The sequence below is a fragment of the Amphibalanus amphitrite genome, unplaced genomic scaffold (genome assembly GCF_019059575.1).
Source record: "Amphibalanus amphitrite isolate SeventyFive unplaced genomic scaffold, NRLGWU_Aamphi_draft 001784F_arrow, whole genome shotgun sequence".
In the NCBI taxonomy this organism is placed as follows: domain Eukaryota; kingdom Metazoa; phylum Arthropoda; class Thecostraca; order Balanomorpha; family Balanidae; genus Amphibalanus; species Amphibalanus amphitrite.
The window spans coordinates 48,309-73,259 of NW_024883277.1; the positions used below are offsets into that span (position 1 = coordinate 48,309).

The 24,951-nt window shown below is 52.2% G+C and overlaps 1 protein-coding gene across 21 annotated transcripts; it reads left to right on the forward strand.

Moving 5' to 3' along the window:
- The first annotated feature begins 610 nt into the window (after positions 1-610).
- On the forward strand, positions 611-23,669 carry LOC122375153 (protein pangolin, isoforms A/H/I/S-like). 21 transcript variants are annotated; one of them, XR_006255344.1, is made up of 12 exons: positions 628-837; positions 7,783-7,903; positions 11,305-11,392; positions 13,593-13,670; positions 14,188-14,268; positions 14,698-14,783; positions 15,106-15,266; positions 15,889-15,954; positions 17,134-17,299; positions 17,768-17,834; positions 21,116-22,264; positions 22,379-23,669. XR_006255344.1 is itself a non-coding variant. In XM_043354368.1 (11 exons), the coding sequence occupies exons 1-11, from the start codon at positions 730-732 to the stop codon at positions 21,654-21,656; spliced, it is 1,521 nt and encodes a 506-aa protein (XP_043210303.1). In that variant the 5' UTR covers positions 611-729; the 3' UTR covers positions 21,657-23,669. The 21 variants fall into 21 exon arrangements, 16 of the variants coding, with proteins under 16 accessions (XP_043210303.1, XP_043210305.1, XP_043210311.1 ...); XR_006255345.1 differs by having other exon boundaries at positions 17,134-17,287; XM_043354368.1 differs by having other exon boundaries at positions 611-837; positions 14,698-14,771; positions 15,136-15,266; positions 21,116-23,669.
- The last annotated feature ends 1,282 nt before the right edge of the window (positions 23,670-24,951 follow it).

The following is a 24,951-nucleotide window of genomic DNA, read 5'->3' on the forward strand; positions in this document are numbered from 1 at the left end:
TGATATTGTTCCACTCACAAGCATGCTTTTCTTTCTTTATTCTTCGAGGAGGCAACTATGGCAAATCAACAGCCTTAGGTGGTTATTCGTTTAAGAACAGCAAACCTTTGAGATACATCGCTATGATTGCAATGGGAAAGTGCTTGCTGTACGACAAATGTAGGTAAAGCTCACATGATCACGTGTTGAAACTTCGCTCAAACTGCTATTTGCAAAATGTCTTAACTGCCCAAGGTTTTACACAGCACCAAAATCCACGCCAAACACCAGCCCTGTCGCGGTCGCCCCTCGCGCGAAGTATCTGAGCCCTGACCTCTGACCCCACCCGTCCTCAGCGCACTCAACAGGCGCCCTCACCACCGCCCGAGGCGCTAAATCTGGCAACTCTCGCGGTGCGTCGATTGAATCTGGCAGCATTGGTATTCAGTGGGCGTATGGAAATAGCCACCTTAACGGCGGAGACGGTAAGGTATGTTGACGGATCGGATAGGGACGCACGGCGAAGTGAGGGGAGAGAGGGGGAACAACGGGAGGGGGAGGGACGGCGGGAGGCGCATGGCCGCGGGGAGGCAGGGGCGAGAGGGAAGCGGAGAGGGACATGCCAGGCGCCAGTCGACAGAGGGCAGCGAGCGCGGCAAGACGTGCAGCAGTGATTTTTTTTTCGCTCGTGGGTGTGACGCGCAGGCAAGGGAGCTATGGCGAGACGTTCAGTGTTGATCAGTGAAAGAGATGGGAGTCGGCGAGATCGACAGCGGGGGATTCGCACTCGGCGAAGGAAGTTGGAGGCTAGAGGACCGGCAGCAGGTGACCCAAGGGGAAGGGAGTCAAGAACAACAGGTAAGGGGCCATGAACGGCTTGTTTTGCTGTCTTCCGTTGCCCGCCACGAGGGACCGGGATCATGAATGGCGTCCGAACCGAGTGAAAGAGCGCAAGGAAATGCCTCAGGCGCTGACCGGGCTGACGTTAGGTGGTATCTGTTGAGGTGTCGTTTTTCTGCTGTGTTCAGTCAGGACGGGAGCTGACCTGAGTTTGGACCTCATTAATGTTCGAGGACCGATTGTGGTACTTACCTACTAATGTGGCGCCTGCAGGGGCGGTCAGTGGCGAGGTACATACGTATGTAAGTACCTCGCAAACGCACAAGTCAGGCGCATATCGCGGCTAGCGCGCCCTGTAGCACGGACGCAGCCTGTTTGCCTACAGTGAATAGACGCGGGTCTATGGGCCAGCGGGCGTCGCCGGCGGCTAGCCCCATTCGGCGGAGACGAGGGGTGGAGGTCCGACAAACAGCCCGTCTTTTGGGTCAGCAGTGTCCGATGGCGGCGGTCGGGACGGCCGGTTCACAGCCGAGACCGGAGATGATGTTTAGTTAGGACGGCGGCGCAAGGCCGGGACAAACGGGCAGAGGGGCAGGGACAGGGAGCGAAGGAGCGGGATACCGTCTGGAGGGGAGGTGGGGGGGGGGAGGGCAGGCAGTGACTCACCCGGAGGAGAGGGGGAATCACTGGGTTTGTGTTCTACTGTGTTCTACTACGGGTTTGTGTTCTACTGACGTTTCACCGAGTGGGTGTCACACCGCAGGGTCGGGAGTGTCGGCGGTGTGGCCGGGAAGGATCGGGCCGGAATGGCCGGGTGGTCGGCCGATGTGGCCGGGTGGTCGGCTGATGCAGCCGGGTGGTCGGCTGGTGCAGCCGGGTGGTCGGCTGATGCAGCCGGGTGGTCGGCTGATAGAGCCGGGTGGTCGGCTGATGGAGCCGGGTGGTCGGCTGACGCAGCCGGGTGGTCGGCTGATGGAGCCGGGTGGTCGGCTGATGCAGCCGGGTGGTCGGCTGATAGAGCCGGGTGGTCGGCTGATGGAGCCGGGTGGTCGGCTGATAGAGCCGGGTGGTCGGCTGATGCAGCCGGGTGGTCGGCTGATAGAGCCGGGTGGTCGGCTGATGCAGCCGGGTGGTCGGCTGATAGAGCCGGGTGGTCGGCTGATGGAGCCGGGTGGTCGGCTGACGCAGCCGGGTGGTCGGCTGATGGAGCCGGGTGGTCGGCTGATGCAGCCGGGTGGTCGGCTGATAGAGCCGGGTGGTCGGCTGATGGAGCCGGGTGGTCGGCCGATGTGGCCGGTTGGTAGGAACGGATGATGGTATGACGGTTGGTATGGCGGTGGGCGAGGGGTAAGCGCCTAGCGGTACCGGCCGGCCGTGTCAGTGTAACAGCCCATCACCGATACATCAACCTGTCAGTCAGTGGGGTCCGCCCACACGGGGACTGCGCGACCAGGAGAGAGAGGGGTCTTATTCATGACAGACAGCGGGGCACCGCAGACGAGGCGACGGCCATCATCGTGGGTGGCGCGGCCTGCTGAACGCACCGCACACACCGCACGCAGCAGTGTGCGGTGCCCGTGAACACCCCTGTTCACAGACGAGAGAAGAGGAAGGACATGGGAGGTGAGTGAGCATGACTGGGGGTAGAGTGTGGTTGGGTGATTCGGCCGGTACGGCCGCTGGTGAGCCGGGGGAGCGGTCGGCTGGTGAGCCGGGAGCGGTCGGCTGGTAAGCCGGGAGTGGTCGGCTGGTGAGCCGGGAGCGGTCGGCTGGTAAGCCGGGAGTGGTCGGCTGGTAAGCCGGGAGTGGTCGGCTGGTGAGCCGGGAGTGGTCGGCTGGTAAGCCGGGAGTGGTCGGCTGGTGAGCCGGGAGCGGTCGGCTGGTAAGCCGGGAGTGGTCGGCTGGTAAGCCGGGAGTGGTCGGCTGGTGAGCCGGGAGTGGTCGGCTGGCGAGCCGGGAGTGGTCGGCTGGTAAGCCGGGAGTGGTCGGCTGGTGAGCCGGGAGTGGTCGGCTGGTCAGCCGGGAGTGGTCGGCTGGTCAGCCGGGAGTGGGCGGCTGGGGAGCCGGGAGTGGTCGGCTGGTGAGCCGGGAGTGGTCGGCTGGTGAGCCGGGAGTGGTTGGCTGGTGAGCCGGGAGTGGTCGGCTGGTGAGCCGGGAGTGGTCGGCTGGCGAGCCGGGAGTGGTCGGCTGGTAAGCCGGGAGTGGTCGGCTGGTGAGCCGGGAGTGGTCGGCTGGTAAGCCGGGAGTGGGCGGCTGGGGAGCCGGGAGTGGTCGGCTGGTGAGCCGGGAGTGGTCGGCTGGTGAGCCGGGAGTGGTTGGCTGGTGAGCCGGGAGCGGTCGGCTGGTGAGCCGGGAGTGGTCGGCTGGTGAGCCGGGAGCGGTCGGCTGGTGAGCCGGGAGCGGTCGGCTGGTGAGCCGGGAGCGGTCGGCTGGTTAGCCGGGAACTTTTCCGGTCGGGTCATGACCTTGACCAGCAGTCAAATTTTCAAGTTAACATTTAGGAGTTAACTTATGGTCTGTCGACTCGTCTCGACGAGAGGAGTACGATCCTTGCAAAGTAATGTCGTGGCTCTACTGAGTCAAGGTGGTTGGAAAAAAAAAAACATTTTCTGTAAACCAGTTATTTCGTTGTTGTTTTTTTTTTTTTTTTTTTGCCCTCTAGAGGCCTGACCGTGGGCATGGGGGTCAAATCTGAGGACGCAATCCGGAAAGAGGGTTAAAAGTGCTATCGAATGCGCTCTTCCGCGGCGCTGTGGCTTTGTTGGTTCTCGAGTTATGTGCGGCTGTTACCATTTTTTTCCAAGTGTTGAACAACACGGAGGTTACAGCGCGCTCCTGAAAAACCGCGACGTCACCGCGAATAGGTGCGCACGGAGGAGGAACGTGCGTTTCTCGTTCCGGGTAGTTAGCGGGACGCGACCGGCTGGACGCGGCGCGTCCCAGTTGCGTGCCTGGGGACGCCGTCTAGCCGACGCTGATTTCATATGCGTCTGAGGAGGGTGCAGTGTTACGGTATGTGGTGGCGGCGCGAGTCGCACGAGAGGGCGAGCAGCGCGGTGGGCAGCTGCCGCCGCCTGGCAGAACCCGCGGCGCGGTCCAGCAGAATGGCCCTCAGCGGGGCGGCTCGGTTGCCCCCCCCCCCCCCCAGCGTTTCCACCCGCGCCGCTACGTGACAGGACAATGGACAGTGACCGCGGCCGAGACACGCCCCGGCGAGGCGCTCGCTCGGGTAGGGAACTGACGGTCGTCGCGCAGGTGTCTCGGTGTCACACTCCCTCCCCCCGACCCCCTGGGGAGCCGATTTGGGAGGAGGCGGGGGAGACTGGCCGATACGTCGGCGCACCCTCTTCCGAAGAGGAAAGGAAGGGATGGGACAAGGGGCGCTGATCGCCGGGATGAGGCAAGAGGGGCAGAATAAGCTACAGCGGGGAGGGATTGGGGACTGCAGGGGCCGTGCGACGCTTGCAGGGAGTATGTGAGCAAACGGCAGGAAAGCGGCCGTAGTCGTTTCGGGGCTTGCGAGTTGTTGTCTCGCGGCCGATTTCATATCTTGGTAATATCTCACATCACGTGGTATTTTACGCCCCAAGTAACAACACTCTCGATGCCTAATATGCCCCAACTGTATGTCTGCGTGCTTGGGTTGCAGTTCACTTTATCACTATGGAAATCATAGCTAGTAACAGAATACGATAATACCATTCAGCTTTCAAAAGAGAATAGGCGGAAAACGGTCAGATATTTTTTTTAGCCACCTTTATGGAATCGACCGCTGATGGTAGCTTACTGCGAAGACGAAATGTATTCCGTGCAAACGCGTTCCGGGCATCTTCGGTCTGCACAGGAATGTAGCTTCGGAAGTACGACGTCACGGTAAAAATATTTTGCCGCAGAACGGCATGAGAGCAGTAATCGCCACGAAACTCGAATGCGCAGATCGCTCACGAGGGCGCAATACAACACATACAATATAGTGCATACAATGCATGACAACCTAACCGGCCCGGGAGGACGGCTAGAGCTGTGCGAGGCTTCTAAGGAGCCTGTCAGGAGCGGGCAGCTGTGGCCTGACCGGGACCGGTGAGGGTCTGTCGGGGGTTATGTGGTCTGACCGGGATCATGACGGCTGGACAGGAGCCGTGGGAGACTGCTGGAGCCGTGCGGGGCTTATAAGGAGCCTGCCAGCGGTGGCCTTATCGGGGTATGTGAGGATCTGTCGGGGTTTAGGTGGTCCGTCTGAGACCAGAACGGCTTGACCAGTGCCGTGGGAAACTGCTGGGGCTGCGAGGGGCTTGTAAGGAGCCTGTCAGCGGGCAGCGGTGGCCTGATCGGGGCCTGTGATGGTCTGTCGGGGGCTAGGTGGCCTGACTGAGACCAGGACGGCATGACCGGTGCCGTGGGAAATGCTGGGGCTGCGCGGGGCTTGTAAAGAGCCTGTGAGCAGCGGGCAGATGTGGCATGACCGGGGCCGGTGAGGGTCTGTCGGGGGTTATGTGGCCTGACTGAGACCTTGCTGGCATGGCCGGTGCCGTGGGAAATGCTGGGGCTGCGCGGGGCTTGTAAAGAGCCTGTGAGCAGCGGGCAGCTGTGGCCTGATCGGGGCCGGTGAGGGTCTGTCGGGGGTTATGTGGTCTGACTGAGACTAGAACGGCTGGCCTGGCGCCGTGGGAAACTGCTGAGGCTGTGCGGGGCTTGTAAAGAGCCTGCCAGCGGTGGCCTGATCGGGGCATGTGAGGGTCTGTCGGGGTTTAGGTGGTCCGACTGAGACCAGAACGGCTTGACCGGTGCCGTGGAAAACTGCTGGGGCTGCGCGGGGCTTGTAAGGAGCCTGTCAGCGGGCAGCGGTGGCCTGATCGGGGCCTGCGATGGTCTGTCGGGGGTTATGTGGTCTGACCGGGAACACGACGGCTTGACCGGAGCCGTGGAAGACTGCTAGAGCTGTGCGGGGCTTGTAAGGAGCCTGTCAGGAGCGGGCAGCTGTGGCCTGACCGGGGCCTGTGAGGGTCTGTCGGGGGTTATGTGGTCTGACCGGGACCACGACGGTTTGACCGGAGCCGTGGAAGACTGCTGAGGCTGCGCGGAGCTTGTAAGGAGCCTGCCAGGAGCGGGCAGCTGTGGCCTGACCGGGGCCTGTGAGGGTCTGTCGGGGGTTAGGTGGTCTGACTGAGACCAGGACGACTTGACCGCAGCCGTGGGAGAACGCTGGAGCGTGCCGGGCTTGTAAAGAGCCTGTCAGTAGCTGGCAGGAGGGCGCCAGTGGCCCTTTCCGGGGACTACGAGTCGTTTGTCCTAATGGCTGCATCACTGCGAATATGTATGCATTTCCACGCGCACGCGCACGCTGATGTAAGGTCGATCCCCCGCTGACGAGTTCTCTCGAGAGAACCACACCGCCTGCGGGTTCACAACGGCCCCTCCCCTTTAACGAGAAAAACGAAATAGCGTTCTAGGAATTCCATGGAAGAAGGTAAAAAAAAAAAAAAAAAATCACTGCTGCACGTCTTGCCGCGCTCGCTGCCCTCTGTCGACTGGCGCCTGGCATGTCCCTCTCCGCTTCCCTCTCGCCCCTGCCTCCCCGCGGCCATGCGCCTCCCGCCGTCCCTCCCCCTCCCGTTGTTCCCCCTCTCTCCCCTCACTTCGCCGTGCGTCCCTATCCGATCCGTCAACATACCTTACCGTCTCCGCCGTTAAGGTGGCTATTGACGTCCTCGGTCCGGTCTGCACGGTAATCACGTTCACATAGTTGAGCAGTCGGGTAGGAAGTAAGGCATGTATCGCATTCGTGGGATAGTATGAGTGAAATGGTTTTTATCGTGGCTTAGATCCAAGATGGCTTCAAGGCTACTAAGTTTCCCGAAATGTGTACATTTTGTTATGCGATGTTATGCCATGGATAGCTATATATGTATTTATTCATGTACTAAATGAGCAGCTGAGTTTATCATGAAGCTTCCCTCCCATTATCTCGTAGCTAGTAATACGCTAAAATCACCTAACCCTCACATCAGATAGGCCGTGACGGGCGGCATTTTGGACATAAAAATAGCCTCTGCACTGGTGTCTGAATGGCCTATTTGGCGTTTTTGTTGGGCTAATAGCTGCTCTCGTTTGTTGTACCCTTCAGAGGCTCGTCAGATCTCGCAAAGATCGCAGAGATATCGCGGCGGGCATTGTGTCGCAGAGGGTCGCCACGGGTCTTCATTGTTTTATTGAGTCGGCTGCAGATGCTAGCTATGTGATAGTATCTGTGATGAGAGGGGTAGGGGCTGAGAGGGAGAGATGGGGTAGGGTGAGGGAGGAATATTGAATATTCAAAGGGTGAAATAAATTATGAGAGTGTAGCGCACCGTCCATGCCCGTTTTATACGTTTTCAGATGCTATTTTGGTTTCGCTATGTTGGTCGGAATATATCGTTGCAGCTTTCCGCTGTATGGCGATTAGAGTATCGGCATGTTTGCAGAAAGCTGAGTGGAAATTTTTGTGTTGATGAGCTCTGTGCTGCAATGTGTGATTTGTCGGACGGGGTGTGCTGTCATGTATAGTTTGTCACTGATACTGACGTGTGCAAGTCAATCGGATACTCTTCTAGTTTTTTTTTTAATTTCATGGCTTTTAGCAACGGCCAGTCAGATTGTAATTCAGTTCACCGCTCAGTTTCGATTCAATTAAAGTCTGCTTGCTATGATTTCGCCGTAACTCCTTTGTACCTCAGCGGAAGAACTTTTGGCTCGCTTTTGTCATTCCTGATAAGAATCTCTTTCGCTACGTGGATAGTCATGCACCTTGGGCAGTGGGCACTTATAATCACATAACAGATTTTACCATATTTAGTTTCTTCGAGCTCCAAACTGACGTTGTCTTGCTCCTATTTTCAGTCGTCAACCTTCTTTACATACCTGAAGTGCCACATTTAAGTTTCTCTTTTTCCCCACATCTGACGTCTTTTTCTCCCTGTTTTCCAGCCGGGAAAGGTGCCTCTGCACCCGCCGGGTATCTCGCCGTTCTTCTACTCTGGAGATTCACTGTCGCAGCCCCCGCCCGCCCACATGGGTATACCGTCGTACCCGCTGGATCCCAAACCAGGTAAGACATGGGAGAAATATCGGGCGGGATTGTGTTCTTGGGTGAATGTATGGTATTGGGATAAAGATATGCTCGTGGGTGAAGATATATGCCTGGGTGAGACCTACATTGGGCGCGATCTATACTTGCACGTCCTTTGATACGATTTCAAACGCGGATTCGTAGATACGTAGATGCGAGATTACGAATTGATTGGATAAGACAGATCAAGTCCCAATGGCCCAGTAAATAGCCAGTAATATTTCACGTGACCATTTTAGTTGGAACCGGCCAGCCGCGTAAACACACAAAAATAAGGACACATGGTCATTGGTTAGCTTCATCAGATATTGTGCGCTGATATCGCTCTGCATCAGGAAGAAAGGCGTGGTACGCGCTTCGGTGGCATCTCCTGGGCTACGGCCGGACGACGCTACGACTCGGGTGTTCCACTGGGGTGTGACGATTTTCCTCGTTAGTTTTTCACATGAGAGGCTGGCAGTGCTTGTTACTGGGCATTCTTCGCTATCTTATAGCAACTTGTGACGCTAAGAGATCGGCGTGAGCGCGCAGCTCAGCACATTTGTCTCGAAGAGCCTCCTGGCTCGGTCAAATTGACCGATACCTTGCTGTGTTGCCAAGTGTGACAAATTCAGGATTATAATGAACATGGATGTTGCATTTATTTTTAATGGCATCTTTCCCGGATAACATTGATATCCCCATGTGAGTACACTTCACGAAGTCAAGTATAATTCTTTAAGCCATTTTTGTCGTAAGCCTTGACTTTGCCAGTGCCGTCCTGTCAGTCAAGTCAGTCATGTCCCTCAGAGGTATCGTGTCTAAACTTTCCTAAGCCATATTTATGAGCCAAGCCATGTCTAAGCCAACCTTAGATCACAAGCCATGCTCTCGCTGCATTGCGTCTGGACGCCACATGCGGTCGCCTGTCTTTGACGCTTCTGGCTCTATATCTGCACTGGTCCAAATATCACTATCGGCTGTCTATGACTGCTGCCAGACGCACCGGTGACAGGGCTGTCATATCCGTCAGGACTGTCATATCTGTGCTCGTGCACCGGTATACGTCAATCGTCACTCGGGGGGGGGGGGGGTCTGGAAGTTTGGTGGTGGATCTGTGCCATCATGAGATCTTGCGCTGTGGTGTGAGAACTGGAAGCGACTATACGACGTCTCAATGCCGCCTATGCAGTGCTAGCGATATGCCTATTGCCAAATGTTTTGCAGCGATATGCAATTGATAAAAATCTACTTCGCCCGGTCTTGTTCTTTGCAGCGTTCATGCGTTGACCACCTGGATTCTGTTGTTCTGACAACCGGGGAGGTAACTCGTTTTGCGGTGGCATATCGTGGCCATGATGGCACTAACGGGAAACCGTATCATTCGCCGGTGCCCACAGGAAAATTTAGACGGATAGCGTGTTATCCAAGTTTTACGGAAGTATTTTCGTGGCGCGAAGTAGACAAAAGTGTATTCATAACGTGCGAAGACTCTGTTTTACATGGTAATTTACATGGGCGTTATTTAAAACTGCATTTTAGCACCTTTCACAGACGTTCACAGACATGGTTTCCTATGAAGCGTTTCATATTGAAATCACGCAAACTAAGTTTGCTGGAAACGTACACCGTTAGTAACACCCATGCACCCACCACAATAATGTTATCTATCAACTATCTTTCGACCAGTCTCAAATATTTGTTTTTGGGCGCAGACGTTCATAACTCTGATTTTATCGAATTTCTACCGGCTGTCCAGTGGCCGGGCCCTCCCTCGGTTGGATTGAAGAGTTTTTCTCCGTCGAACCGTGCGCTGATTTCGCCAGAGCCGATTCAATCTCGTCCAATTCTGTCCCGATGTGTTGTGACCGATTGATCCGATGTGAGAGAAGAACCTCCTGATTGGAATCGGGATTAAATAGCGCAGATTTTGAAAAGCGCACCGGATGTCGTCCGGGTAAGCCTTTTTGGTCAGAGGCGTGTCCAGAACGGGAACGAGTTTTCCGGCGGAAACTGTGAATTTTTGTCGCGTGGGCGCGTATTTGTATGTGATTTTTGTCGCGTATTCATTTGCTATCTAAAAACTCAATAGAACGAAGCTTGTCACAGCATACTGATCATGCATTTGATGCGCGGCACGACCCCAAAGACACAAGGTCCAGAAGTCTTGTTCTCCCATTTTCTCGATGCTGGCGACGCCTCTACGAGGCTGGGCTTAGACGGTGAAATCCAGGAAGTTCATTCTTGTAATCCGCGCAGAAAAATGCTGCCTCAGAAAGGATCGTCTCCAGATAAATCGAGCCCTCGTTATGATCATTTTGTCGGCGCTTGGTTTCGGATGGGTCTCAGGGGTAAGGAAAATTGGACTTTGAGTCGCGTGAGGGTGCTTTGATTCGCCAAATGCCGCTGTTGTCTCGGCGGGTTTAGACCACTATACAGCAAAAATTTACGATTTCAAATGGCACAACGTTATTCAATTCTCTTTTCCTTTGATACTAAAAGCGTGAAATTCTTCTACCTGGAATACCCCTCATCAAATGAGCTTATTTGCCATTTCTTTCAGTAGCTATTCCCATTTCTTTCAGCAGCTTTTCCGATTCCATGAATGACCACCACATCAATCACACTGACGAGCCATGCCGTTATCTCAATAGATCACGACTCACGAGTCAGTTCCAGATGGCTGTTGTCCGTACCTTAATCCACCACCGCCACCGTATCTACATTTTTACCCTCAGCAGCCTCCGCGCCGTGCAAAAACCATTCTTGTGGCGTCAATTGCCGGTCGAATGGTCCTCACTGTCTCATCGGCAGTGACAGCTGCGATACATGACCGTCTGCAGTGCACAGAATGTCCGCCCTGTGTCCCGATTTATACAGGGCACATGAACCGCACTGCTCAGCGATGTTTTATACAGAACGGAGCCCATTTGGGGCGGCCATTTGCACACAATGAAGATGTTACGGTGGATGTGACTGTCTGGCCCGCTGGCATGCTGTGTGGCTGGCTGGCAGGCTGTGTTGGCTGGCTGATGGGTCAGCAGGAACAGGAGGCTTGTTCCTCAGGGTGTCAGCCGTGCCGGCCGATGGCACTTGTTGCACACGAGAGGGGGGGGGGGGGGGGTGAATGTCGTGGGAACCGCTACGTGGGAGCGTGACTGAACTGTCATCGGGGGCTTAGACCATTGTAATGAAAAATACAGCGGCGGGTATTTCGTGTTTGTTGTAGGACCAGTGGTTGGTACTTCGGGCAGTCGACATTGGGATTTTTGTTCTGTGTAATGTGTATTCTTGGCTTATGTTCCTTCATGTGACCTTTACAGGCATCGGCGAGTATGTCGTCAATGTATGTGACCTTGACCCAATGTGACCTTGACATGCATTTGACGCTTTGCCGGCAGGGATGGCGCGGGCTCCGGTGTACCCGTTCACACCAGTCTCCTCCCACTGCGCGTACCCGCCATTAGGCGCGCCCGACCTGCCGCCGTGGTGAGTCACTCTCCGGAGATCGCGGGTTCGAATCTCAGGGACTGCCTTCGTTTATAAAAGATGTCTGTAGTCAATAAAGCAGTGGCATTTATGAATGACGGGAAGAGTTGTTGGTCTACGATGATAATTTTGTTTTTGTGATACCAAAGTTTGTTTAGTGGTTAACAACATATTTGTAGGTAGCTCTTCCACTACCCCGTTTTCACTCGTTTTGGACTTGTAGAAAAACCATGTTTGCCTCATCAGACCTCGTAGGCCTAACTTTCGCTGTTATAGACATTTTCAACGTGGACTGTGTACCGTCTCGTGCAGCTAGACTTCTGTCAGGCTGTGTCAGTGTTTCTCGTGCCTTCCTGTTCTCGTGGCGTTGTCTTATGTCTATATCTCCTTTATGTTGTCTCATGCTCGGTATTCCATCTTTGTGTCCTCCCGTGTCCCCCCAGCCTGGGTGTCCTCAGGTGTCCTGCCCCCCCCCCCCGTACTGATCACGTGTCCTCTGACGCTAAATACTCGCTCGGCCGACCCTCACCACTATTGGAAGTGACATCGCTGTCGGTGATAAGACTAACACGTGTTGGAGGCGGCTGGTTAGCATAGGACACTGATTGATGTCGGGTTGAGCGAGGCTCAGAGTGAGAGATGACGTCATCAATTTAGGTAGAGTAAAAGATGACTGAGGTAGAGTGAAGGCCGGTCAGTTCCATCTAGAAGACTCGTGGATTTATCTCGTGGACCATGGATACTAATTATATCAAGCAAACTATGTTATGCACTCAACTCTGTTTCTGAAGTTTCGGGCAGATCAGCCACTGGTTGTGGTCACTACCCCACCGATCTGGAGCTTGCCTGGCAGCTGGCTGCAGTGAAGCATCATCTGGCAACGTTGAAGCAGCGACGGCCAGTGCTGTTACCAGATGGACATTTCGTGTCCGGCCGGCTGCTGCCTTATCGCAGCTCCCAGATCTCCAGTAGCGGAGACGGCTGGGGCGGATAGTGCTGACATCTAGCGGAAGGCTGACAAGCCGTAGTTTGTAAGCTCTCGCTGAAAAGGTGTAGCGCTGCCTTACAGACAGGGGAGAAGTGTGGTTCGCGCTTTTGGCCTGCACTGCATTATGCATTGCATAGTGACTGACTGATAAACTTTACCAATTTCGGTTGTAGCCCATCCAGTGCAGGTCGCGTCTCGTTGTAGCCTTGATAAGCACCTCAGAACTTAGCGAAAATGACAAGACGAGGCGGCAAGTTTCGCCAAGTGGAGACGAGCTCTCACTGACTGAACCAGGCATTTGATTTTTTTCTGGGGGAATGTTGGCAAACTCATGGTCAATAGTTGGTCACCGGCTGCTGCATAAGGTATTGATTAGGGAAGAGGGCAACAGCCGTAACCTATCGGGAAATCAGAACGAAGGCTGTCTCCGTTTGACTTTGTAGTTATTTCTGGGAAGCTGCACAGGCTAGGTAACATGAGATGGTATGTGTATATTTGCGTTCAAATGGGGGCATCACAGTGGATATAAGCTCGCATGGTGGTCGACCGAGAAGGCTTGGGAGTTGAGAGTGTACCGAGTTAAGAGTGAGTTTACGAGCGCTGCCCGCCTAGTATCTTGTAAACCTGGAAGCTCGTTGGGTGTTAACGTTTCTCGTGGCATCATGATTGTAAATCGTAACGGAAATGGTGCTTCTTAAACGTCTTAGATACGGATTTCTGGTCGGTTTTGTTAGTCAGGCACCGTGTGTAAATGTACTGTCCCTTAGAACCGAATTTCTGAAATTGATGAGGCCACAGTAACTTGACTCATGAAGTTGAGTGCATTTTATGCATCCCATCAATCCTTTCCTTCACAACCAGCTGTAATCCTAAGCTCACTGAGTCAAATGATCGGCTTACCGCAATCAGGCTATGACCACGTGACATACAGACTGATGTGTGTACTGTGTTGTGAGTTCAGTCGTGAGTCGTGAACTCATGCGACTTTTGAGTCCATGTCGTTACCTATCCGTGTATCGACTCTGTGACATTTTGATGTAAAGGGCTTTGTAAAGGGGTAACCTTTGAGTGTAGTGTATGGCCCAAGCCGTGACTTTATATCGTGCACAATGAATCGTGAGTCCATACACACCATTATACCTACGCGTCATGAGTCCATTGCGTGTAGGTATAGCCTACATCGCTAACACTTCCTCCCCACTCTACCCGCAGGAATTCTCCGGCGCTCTACCCCTCCACCTCTGGCGCGTTTCGGTCAGCCTACTCTGGCCTGCCCTCCAGTCTACACAGGTGGGTGACGTCATCGGGTAGCAGACAGCCGCAGGATGACGTCACTGGGTGCATTGTGCGCCGGCGACGGGACTGACTGTGTTGACAAATTGTGTGTTAGCAGTGGGCAGTCATGTGTACCTAAGAGCTCTGTATGGGCTGTCGTCTCATGGGTTTAGTACTGAGCGAATCAGCTTTTGTGTTGTTGAACATTGCGTGCCTCTTCGTTGTCGTTTTTCTACCGGATAAAAACAGGACATTTAACCTCACTAAGTACTCACAAGCATGATTGATTATTTTGTATGAAAAAACTGTTCATGAACGGATTCAGGAGAATATTCTTCCCTAGCTATGATAGCTGAGACCTGATGATGCATTTGTTTTTCTATTTACCTATCTTGGAGAAGCAAATATTGCTATTCCTCCGAGACGTTCTTACCTACCTATGCTGACGTTTCCTCCCCTATCATTTCAGGTTTTCTACCCGCCTGCCTCCCCACAGTTGACAATGACTGACGCATTCTCTGTATCGTTTCAGGTTTTCTCCTGGCCTGCTGCCTCACAGTTTACCGCCCCACCTGCTCCACCCCGAGTACCTCAAACACAACGGAGACAACCGGTGAGCGAACTGACGCAGCATACAGCGGTGGAATAGGGGGAGGGGCTGCGTGATAGCTGTGATCGGTGAATGGTGGACCTGTCCTGTGTCATAAAACTATGTTCAGCTGTAGGTTATCATCTTCATTTATTCATTTTTTATGATAGCATCGAATAATTGCCAATGCAATCGCAAGGAGCTCATGACCTTTGTGTTTCAGAACAACTTCTATAGACCTGGGAGCTGTACGTGTAACTATGTCTTTGTATGATTTCAGCAATTATTCTACCCGTTTAACCCCAGATGAAACAATTTAACCCCGTTTAATTTCCGTTAAACCCTCATCAAACCCCATCTAACATCTGTTAATTCCATTTAACCCCTCTGACCTACCTGACCCATCTGCGTAACCCCCGTGACTCGTGTTTGACCCCGTGACCCCTGTTCCAGGCATAACGCGGACGTGAAACCGGTCATATCTGCACCACCCCCCGGCTCCGGCTCCAAACAGCAGCAAACCAATGGTCAGGAGCCGGGTACGTGTCGATACACTCACTCGGATGTCTATCGAACACACAGAATGGGGGTAAACTGGGTGTAGAGTAACTCGGGGATGGTATGGTTGAACAGTTGTGTCAATAGTTCGGTGTAGATTCAGATGTGCAGTCATACGTTGAAGAATTTGATAAATTATTATTTCAGTGTCATTTGTGTGAGAGTTTTGCATAATTTTCTTAAATATTGCAAAATATGACTGATATTTTTTTCGATTAGCTTGTAAAGAAGGTCTTGCTTCAACGATACTCGCATCGTAGGTACATGTATCTCTAACGCTGCTCGTACTGTTCTCTCCCCAAGTGTCTGACGCTGCCCGCCTGTGCCGAGCAGAGAAGAAGAAGTGTCACATCAAGAAGCCTCTGAACGCCTTCATGCTGTACATGAAGGAGATGCGAGCCAAAGTGGTAGCCGAATGCACTCTGAAGGAATCGGCAGCCATCAACCAGATCCTCGGCAGACGGGTAGGTGGCGCTGCTGAGCCGCTCGTGTATAGATGTCGCCACTGAGCAGAGGCATGCGCAGCTTGTGGTTATCGGCGGAGCGATGTATGTACACTACAGCCCACCGCTAAAGTAATGTAGGGTTTTACCAATCTCAACGGTTGGCTTTGACTGGCGATTGTTTAATGCGGAGTGATCGAAAAGAAGATGTCAATAGCTTAAGTTGCAGCTGCAAGGGTGCCGATACACATAGGCTACATTCAAAGTTTCATTGTAGTCTGGCTAATCGTTCCTAAGCTTCAGAAGCAGAACATACCCATTACTGAAACCCCACATTACATCTGCTGTGGACTGTACATAGGAAAGGCGCTGATGATCGCTGTTTGCTGATATGTGTGGATATTTTAATTTTCTTTTTCTTGCATATAAGCTGTTTTTTTAGCTGTTTGTTCAGCGCACGTTCTCTTTGACAGAAACTAAGTTAGAAAAAGGTGTACTTTGATCAATTAAGCGAGAGCACATGTACACCGGCAAGGAAAAAAGTATAAAAAACGCAACGCAACGCGTGATGATCCACTTTCTAAATAGCATATCCGTTGTATGTATCTTATGGTGCAATTTCAATTATACCATATGTTTTCAGTGGAGTGCTTTGCCTAAAGAGGAGCAGGCTGTGTTCTATGAAAAGGCTCGCATCGAAAAGGAAAAGGTAACAGCACAGAGCGTGGTACTCCAATGTAGGAAACATTTCAAACGCTCACTAAGTCGCATAATCGGTCTCAGGTCATGGTTTGGCTGCAAGTCAACCTGTCTTACTCTTGTCGCGATTTTTACTTTTAGCTCTTCATAATATCTGGATTCTGGATATTGTGAGAAAAGTGTTGAACTTTGGCTATAACCTTGCATCGGAGTACCACGCTAGAGCCTTCACTAGACGTAGACCCTCTCTGCACCTGATTTTGTCCGAGTTCTCTCATAGTGATATTAAATCTCTATGAGTAGCGCACATTTCTCTAGAGGGCGTTGGCGTCCAATGCGCTGCGCTTGTGATATATAATATATATGTAGAATTAATTCAAACTTGCAATTCATTTAGCAAGTAGACACTAGACATACCAGGCAAGGTCACCAGAGTTTATTTCCTCTGCAGAAATTGCTAAAGATAAAGGCTCGGACACCATTTTCATTGCGGAGAAAGGGATCTAACCTCTAGTGAACGCCTTGTGCTGTTGCCTTATCTGGAAGGATTTTACTGAAAACAGATAACCGCCAACTCAGTTACTTGATGATGTTTGCATTCTTTGGAACTCGAACTTGCATGCGTGCTGGCTTATCGGATTGCGATTTTGTTTGCAATGTTTATATGCAAAGCACGATTATGTGTTTCCTATGTCTGTTCTCTGAAGCCATTGTTGGGTCTGCATTTCTCCAACCTCGCTCTTTTTTGTCGTGCTACGTGACCTATTTCGTCAAGAGCAAAGTGGGTAATTAGGCGAGATGGTCTCACTGTTTCTGCCCACCACGCTCTCTCCTCTCTCTCTCTTTCTCTCTCTCTCTCTCTCTCTCTCTCTCTCTCTCTCTCTCTCTCTCTCTCTCTCTCTCTCTCTCTCTCTCTCTCTCTCTCTCTCTCTCTCTCTCTCTCTCTCTCTCTCTCTCTCTCTCTCTCTCTCTCTCTCTCTCTCTCTCTCTCTCTCTCTCTCTCTCTCTCTCTCTCTCTCTCTCTCTCTCTCTCTCTCTCTCCTCTCTCTCTCTCTCTCTCTCTCACTCTTTCTCTCCTACTCCCTCTCTTCCCCTCCCTCTCCCCTCCCTCCATCCCTCCCCTCCCTCCCTCTTTCTCCCCTTCTCTCTTCCCTCCCTCTCGCTCACACACCCCTCTCCCCACCTGCAGTGGCACGCGCTCAACCGTGACGAACAGTCCAAATACTACGAAATGGCGCGAAAGGAGCGCCAGCTACACATGCAAATGTACCCGGGCTGGTCGGCGCGGGATAATTATGCCCAGTCTAAGAAGAAGAAGCGTAAAAGGGATAAGGTGGACGGAGGTGAGTTAGAAGGTGAGAAACGTGAGATCACGGTGAGATCCGCCGGGGAGAGTGGTGGTGGTGGTGGGTGAAGGGGGAGGGGGTGCGAGAGGGTTTGTGGGGGAGTTAGATTTGTTGGAACTTGGAGGGGTTTATAATATTCATGTTTTTGATTAATTATCGTTTTAATGCGAACTTCTTTGGGTGGTTTTGCTACTGGGATATATCGAATTGGATAGTTTATACGCTGTTGTAGTATTTTATCGATAAACTGATTTTGCGGTTCGCTTTAGTTGCATGCTATTTGATGCATCGTAATTTGCCATGTTAGTTAACATTTGCCAAATATTAGCTTTAGTTCTATATGCAACTAATTTAATATTTATGCCTTTAGAGCCGCATCGCTAATTTTCCCGCCACATGGAGAAGTTAGATATCAGTACCCATCTGTGAGTGTGACCACACCCCTGACCGTCCCTGCCCGCCCGTTCTAACCAACAGCCCAGATGAAGAAGTGCCGGGCCCGATACGGTCTGGAGCAGCAGGACCAGTGGTGCAAACCGTGCAGGTATGAACCCAGCTTTAGTCGCCACTCGGTCCTGGTTGGCGCAGTCGCGGTGCATGGCGGGCGATGGTGGCGCCCCTGGCGGCCGCCGTGGGAAACTCGATGATGGACTGCCGGCTTGCTGGGAACATCAATAGAGCTGGATGAAGTGACATTTAGTGGTTCACTTTTCTGAAGCATGCGCTTTCCATTATTCTTTGGAACTTGGAACAGCATCAAATGAAACCGTTCTGCCATATTTATGCGAAAAACAGGCGTGATTAATACGTTCTAGTTCCCCTATGCTCTAATTTGACATGAATGCTGGTCAACCGAACCCCGGATACAAATCATCAGTCAAGATTTAGTGCAACGCACAGATGCGTTTTTTATCTTCTTTAAGGAATTAAAAAAAAAAAACTGACCTTCTCTGACAGAAAGAACTCACGCTCTCCAAATTTGTAATGAGACATAACCCAACATTTCTCTTAGTTTGGCGATCATTAAAAAGTTTTTTTTTTTCGACGATCCAAATTTCCCAGTCCCCGCCTGCAGTCCAGAGGGTGGCGGCGGCCGCTGGGGCGGCTAGTCCTGGTGCTGGGTATAGGGTCTAGTCCTAGTCTAGTCGGTACTAATCCACCGCGTACGGAACCAAAGCTCTCACGGTGTGCGTCGTGCGTTTCCGGCCCTCCACCGCCTCCATCCGCGCCGGAAGTGCCCTCAGTGGCCACCGGAAGTTTCAACTTCCGGTCACAAAAATGGTGACGAATCGTTAAGGATATCTTCGTAACTGCTTAAAATGAAAAAAAAAACTTGCTTAAATTCAAAATTTCGTTTTTAAATTTTTCCGAGATATTCCCGGGCCGGAAGTGGTTGGCTTCCGGTGTCGGTTTCCGCCGTCGCGCCGCGCGCGCCGTGAGACTTTGTGTTTGGTACCGGGCGCCTGGGGTGACGGTGAACGGCGGCGCGGCGGCAGCGGCGGCGGCTCCTCACGTAGCCTCGACTCAATTCTGGCGCGGTGGGCGCTTGTGGCGCGGGCGGAGGGCACAAAAGCGGCGCAGGGTGTTGGTGGCGGGGCCTGGGAGATGTTGGGGTTTGAGGGTGTTTTTTAATCGTTACGTTCGAGAAGTGAGTTCAGTACTGGGTTGGGAAGTTTGTATTGAAGCCCAGGGATCTCAGTAAAAATGTTGAAGTTTTAAATCTAGGCTTTAAACTAAAGCGTCTTTAAACCAGAAGTTGAGAAAACGCACAGTTCAAGTCGATAAGTTGTTGTTCAGCTGTCTGTTTTGATGTGTCTGGTATGCAAATGCCTATCATGTATTTCAGAAATTATTGTTAAGTTGGTATTTTTATGCATAAAACAACAATATTTTCGGTTATTTGGCAGTTATTGGTGCAATATTCTCGCAGATCGATATCTGCCAAAAGATATTATTTCTAGTTTAACCAAAATTCCTGTTCGCCTTTGGTGAACAAGATGCTCCTTTTTTAGTTTCTTTTGCTCCTATTTCCTTATTTGTTTTGGGTTGTTTCGTTAAAAAGTATTTTATATTTTTCCATCAGGCGTCCTTTCTTTTCTTTTCAATTTTCTGCCACTCCGTTTGGCCATTGCCAAATGTCCTTGAAAATCGTCCGCTGATTGGTCGATTCCCACAACACATGGCCCCATGACCGGTCGCGGCCTTGAGCGCTGCGCGGTGATTGGCCGGCGCCGCTGGCCCCGCCCCGTTGGCCTTGAGCGGAGCGCGTTGATTGGCTGGTCTGACGGGGCGCCGCCTGCACGCCGCAGCCCGCCGCGCCGGCGGCGCGCCGAGCCCGTGTCGGCGCCGCCGGCGGCGCCCGCGCCGGTTCCGGCGCGCGCCGGTGCCGAGCCCGATAGCCGGCCGGCCGAGGCGACCCACTCACCCTCCGGCCGAACGTTTATTAGTCTCTAGTGTGAGTCGCCGTCTGAGGCCTTTATCTTTGGCGTGCTGTGGCTCTGAGCATGCGCATGCCTGCATGCTCCGCACTCATTCGCATGCGTGTGTAGAAAATGGGCAGGAAGGGTTTTTGATGTAATGAGTAGGATTTTGACGGCTTAGAACTCGTTTTGGGTTTGAATTTTGTGGTAAGCAGCGACAGCATCCGGTCGAATTCCAACTTAGTTTTTGTTCCAACTTCTTAAGATGGTTGTTGGAGGTGATCCGACGAATGAAGAAATTGACTTTTCCGTAACGTGTAATGGTGGTCAGCTCAGCAAGGCCCTTCTCGCTTATCCAGTACATGCTCGTCAGTTCTTTCCAAAATAGTTGACACCTCAGTTTCGTCGCACGATGCATTGGAGAGCGGCGATGTGGGAGCATTATTTATTATTGGTCTTGCACATCACATTTATTTCGTATCCATTAATAGATGTACCCACAGTAGGCGACACTTCACCGTTCACGCTTTGGGATCAGCACATTCCATTTATTTTTCGGTTTTAGCTCCCCATTCTGTTTTTGCTTGATTGTTGTTGGCTGTTCGACATTGGCCGTTGTTTTCCACGGTTCCGAGCTGCGTCGTTCTGTTCAGTTGGTAGCGTTTTTAGTGGCCGCCGCCGCACGCTGCCGGTGACCAGTGACGTCAAATGACGTCACTGGGGCGCAGGCGCGCGCTGTGTGTTTTCGATGCCGTGTTGCCGTGATGTGGCTCATAGACTGAGCTGAGCGTGGCTTGTGTGATATGCCTACTAACATTTCCAATTTCCGCTAACACCTAGTAGATGACAAAAACAGCAGCAAAATCACGATGAAAGCTTTTGAAAGGCAAATGACGTGAAGATGACAGGCAGTAAAGAAAAAAGAAACGATTTATCTATAAGAGAAATCCATGTGTGCTTAATTCGTTAGTGTGTACCTACCTGCCAGAAAATGTATCAATGTTACTGGCTAGATCTATGTTAATGTTGAACGTTTGTTAAACGGTCATAGTATTGGTGTTGTGATTGTCAAGAATTTATGTGTAGCAATACCCCAAGTCCTGATAACAAAAGCAATTCAATCAAAATAAGTAGGTATGATTCATCTACAAAGCCACATTTTTGCCTAACGTTGCATGACTGGTTTGAATTTACAAAACCCGAACATTGTATCATATCTTAACCACCCTCATAATGTTTTCATGGTTTTGTGAGAAGTAATAAAACGATTCAATGTGGACATTACGCAAAAGACACTAGACACATGCTAGATTGACTTCACATGTTGATTCAGCCCCCCCCCCCATTGTGCACCCCTTTCCCTCTTCTCTCCCTCCCCTTCTCACTCTCCTCTGTCCCCCAACAGGCGGAAAAAGAAGTGCATACGCTACATGGAGGACGGCGAGGGAGGAGGCGAGGACGGCGATGGTGACGGAGAGGACGCCACAGACGACGAGGACGGCATGGATTCCTCCGGAAATGGCGACGACGCCCAGACGCCCAACTCGGGGTCGACGGACGACCAAGCGGCCACCAACTCACCCTCGGTGTCAATGTCGAGTCTGGCCAGTCCCGGGTACTCAGTGACCTCGCTGCTCAGTCCCAGCCCCATGGCGCCCAGTCCAAAGACGCCAGGAGGGGTCATGGTGAACGGTGTCGGCGACGCGGCGGCGGCGGCGGCGGCGGCGCCCGTCACCTCGGCCGGCTCGGGCGGGTCGTCGGTACCGTCACCGGCGTTCCAGCAGCCGCGCACGCCGGTGGGAGCCAACCCGCGAGACGTCAACAACCCCCTGTCGGTGGGCCAGCTGACCAACAGCTCACCGCGCCCCTGCCAGCCGCTGGGCGGGCCCGCCGGCGCGCCGCGCACCGGCCAGCCGCCAGCCGCCTCTTGCGTGAGCGTCACGTGACCTGCGGAGCCGCCGCGCGCCGCCGCCTAGCGTCGGTCACGTGACACCCACTGTGCCATATGTAGGTGTAACGCCAGTGCCGAATCCAGGTGCAATTGCTGCCGAGGCGCCCCCTGCCGCCGCTGGCCGCAGAGGTGCTGCCAGAGTGGCGCGCTCTTCGGCGCCCTAAGTGTACCCCGCTTCCTGATTGTGCTTACAGAATGTGATATTGCTTGAGCCCACGTGACGCGGTGGTTCTGGCGCCGCCGCTCTGGTGGACTGGCGAGCGCGCGCCGGCGCCGACGGCGCCCGTTGTTTTGCTCAGTGCGTGTGTGCGCCGGTCGGGCGGCGGGCGCCGACTCGGGGCGCCCTGCGGGGGCGCCGGCGCCCGTCACAAACCGATCGAGATGTTATATTTTGGTATCGCGCGCTTTCATTGGAGCCGGAAGGTGCGGCCTGTTCTGTTGATAGCGCAAGGCTCGAAGTAGATACCATGTTGGAGACAGGTCCTGGCCGTTTAGTTTTGCGACTCCCTAAAATGCGCCCGAAACTTTACCTCATTTCAGCTTAACATCCATTCCATATTGACTTGTAAATAGAGGATTTTTATGGTGAATCATAGTGTACATTGTGTGTGTGTGTGTGTGTGTGTGTGTGTGTGTGTGTGTGTGTGTGTGTGTGTGTGTGTGTGTGTGTGTGTGTGTGTGTGTGTGTGTGTGTGTGTGTGTGTGTGTGTGTGTGTGTGTGTGTGTGTGTGTGTGTGTGTGTGTTTGTGTGTGAGAGAATGTGTAGGGCGTGTCTCATCCGTAATGGGGGTTTTGTTTGTGATTGCTTGGTAAGAGTCCTTGTGTCATAGCGGCGTAACTAATGCTTCTCATAGTGGCCGAGAGATGGCGGGCGCAGCGCGCCGACCGGTCACGCTGTCACGTGACTCGGGCACGGACGCGTTTTATTGGGTGTTTCTGTTTTGCTACCTGCATTGTGGCGCTGTTCATGTACAAAATTCAGAGAAGACTGAGTGCTGGACGGACTATTCTTGTATTCTGTACGGGCATCGCACTTTTGACATCTGTTATCAGACCTCTCACCGATAGCCCGCGTATTCGTTCTGGTGGCCACGCCCGAAAGTGCATCGAGATTGTAGGCACGTGTAGAGCGATTTTTCTGAGCTTCAAGAGTGTCACTTGGTTAGCTGTTGCTGGATAGTGATCATGTTTCGCCAGATTGGCATTTCAAGAAAATGTATGACGTTTTTTATGTTTGGTTTGTCGCAATGTGCTCACCACGAGATTTGGGGATTATCTGGAGAGTTTCAATCGTGCAGTTGTCAAACTTAAAAGTTCTCGGGAAGTTTGACAGTTTTCCCATTGTCAGCATATTCGGTACTAGGTCGCTGCTGTGTTACCTGAGCTTGTTTGCGAGTGGCTGTTACGAACAGGAACCCAGTAGGAAGAAACTTACGCCTCTTCATTTTCAGGATAATGCGTGCTATATTTTACCTAAATTACTGCAATATTAATAGTATCGTTGACAACGTAAAATCGAATGGTATCAGACTACTGAAATTTATAGACCGAAAAGTGTCTATGGTCTGCGGACAAAAGTGCCAAATGTCTTCACGGAGTGGGATGTGTAATACCTGAGCGTTCGCCCGTTTTACTATAGGGCCATTTCAACGATACAATGACATTCGAAATCAGTAGACATCACATCACCGAATCACGTCATCGGAACGTAGTGACATCATGCGAGCTACGTCATTGTTCTATCGTATATGACGTCATTTGTGGGGCCGATGACGTCACTCTTGACAATCAATTTTGGAGGCAATAGTGGTGCACATGGCGCCCCTTCGAACGGCGGCTCCTGCAGATGTGACGTCACGTGAGTGTAGGTGTGTGCGTGACGTCATACCGCGCGCGTGTGTGACGTCATATGGTGTGTGGTGACGTCATTACTGGTTTGTAACGATCTCCCGGCGAGGGCATGCTGATGAATGCTTGTGGTGCAGAGAAATACAGTGTTTACATACGAGATGCAGACGTATTTCGAGGAGCTGTTGATGTATGCAAGGTCTCGAGAAAGTCAAAAATGGTACTCGATTGGCAAGAGATGCGGTAATCAACGCTTCTTTTTTCACTTCATGCGGAATGGTTCGACATCATGAAACAATAAATTATAATATTTGGCGATAAAGAAGAACAAGCTAAAAAATCACAATCCCAAGCGCGACGGGAAGCCATCTGTAAGCACGGACGATGTTTGAACCAAGATCACACCAGAACATTGACACGCGTACCAGTTTCACCTAAATCCATTGTGAGTTTTACTCATCTTATGCATGCCTTTTGATGATGTGTTTAACGTGTCTCAATCGTTATACCGAACTAACTTTGGGAGCTGAGTGACTAGCCTGTATCCAGCATCAAACCCAACACCACCAAGTTCTGAGACGGACACCTTATTCACTATATCTACCACTGAACACACCATGTTTTGTTCTAACCCTTACTCACCCGTGACAATCGTTTGTCATCCTTCCCCCTCCCCCCGGGGGTGCGGTGCCTGGGCGCGCCTCTGCGGCACGTCCGTGACCGGCCGCAGGTCAGGTCAGGTCAGTCACGTGGGTGGCGCCGGACACTGCGTAGTGCGTGACGGGACGGCAGTGAAAACAGGGCGCCGGGGGGCATATTGAGTCACGTGACTATAAAGAACTTCTACCCGACTCAACGCCTTCTACATGCTGGATGTCACGTGGTTTATGCGAGTGAATTTCAGGGCCCTGTTTCACCGGTGATAGCAGCAAGCTGCTATGACGTTTCGCGAGCTGACGTCATGTCGTGACGCCATACTGTTGTCGTAATGGGTAGTTCCGGCGCACGATTGCCGCGACCTTGGCGGCGGCATTAAGTGACGTATGAGCCTAAAAGTAAGAGTTTACGCAGTCATGATAGTATATATATTTTTGATATATATTTTTTCAATATGATGTATTTAAAAGAAGTTGGGTTTAGGAAAAATTTTGACATTAACTTCGAACATTTAGCTGATGACGTAAAACAATATTGCGGCAATCGTGCGCCAGAATTGCCCCTTACGTCAGCAGTATGACGTCATCACATTACGTCAGCTCGCGCAATTTGATAGCAGCGTGCTGCTATCACCGGTGAAACAGGGCCCGGGAGCCTTGATCAAATCGCCCAAGTTTTCACCGTCGTCCCGTGACGGGACGGCAGTGCGTGTGGCCGCTGAGTGCCGGAGGCTCAGGCTGTCAAGTGTGTGTATGTGGGTGTGTTTGTGTCGTTGTTGGTGTGCT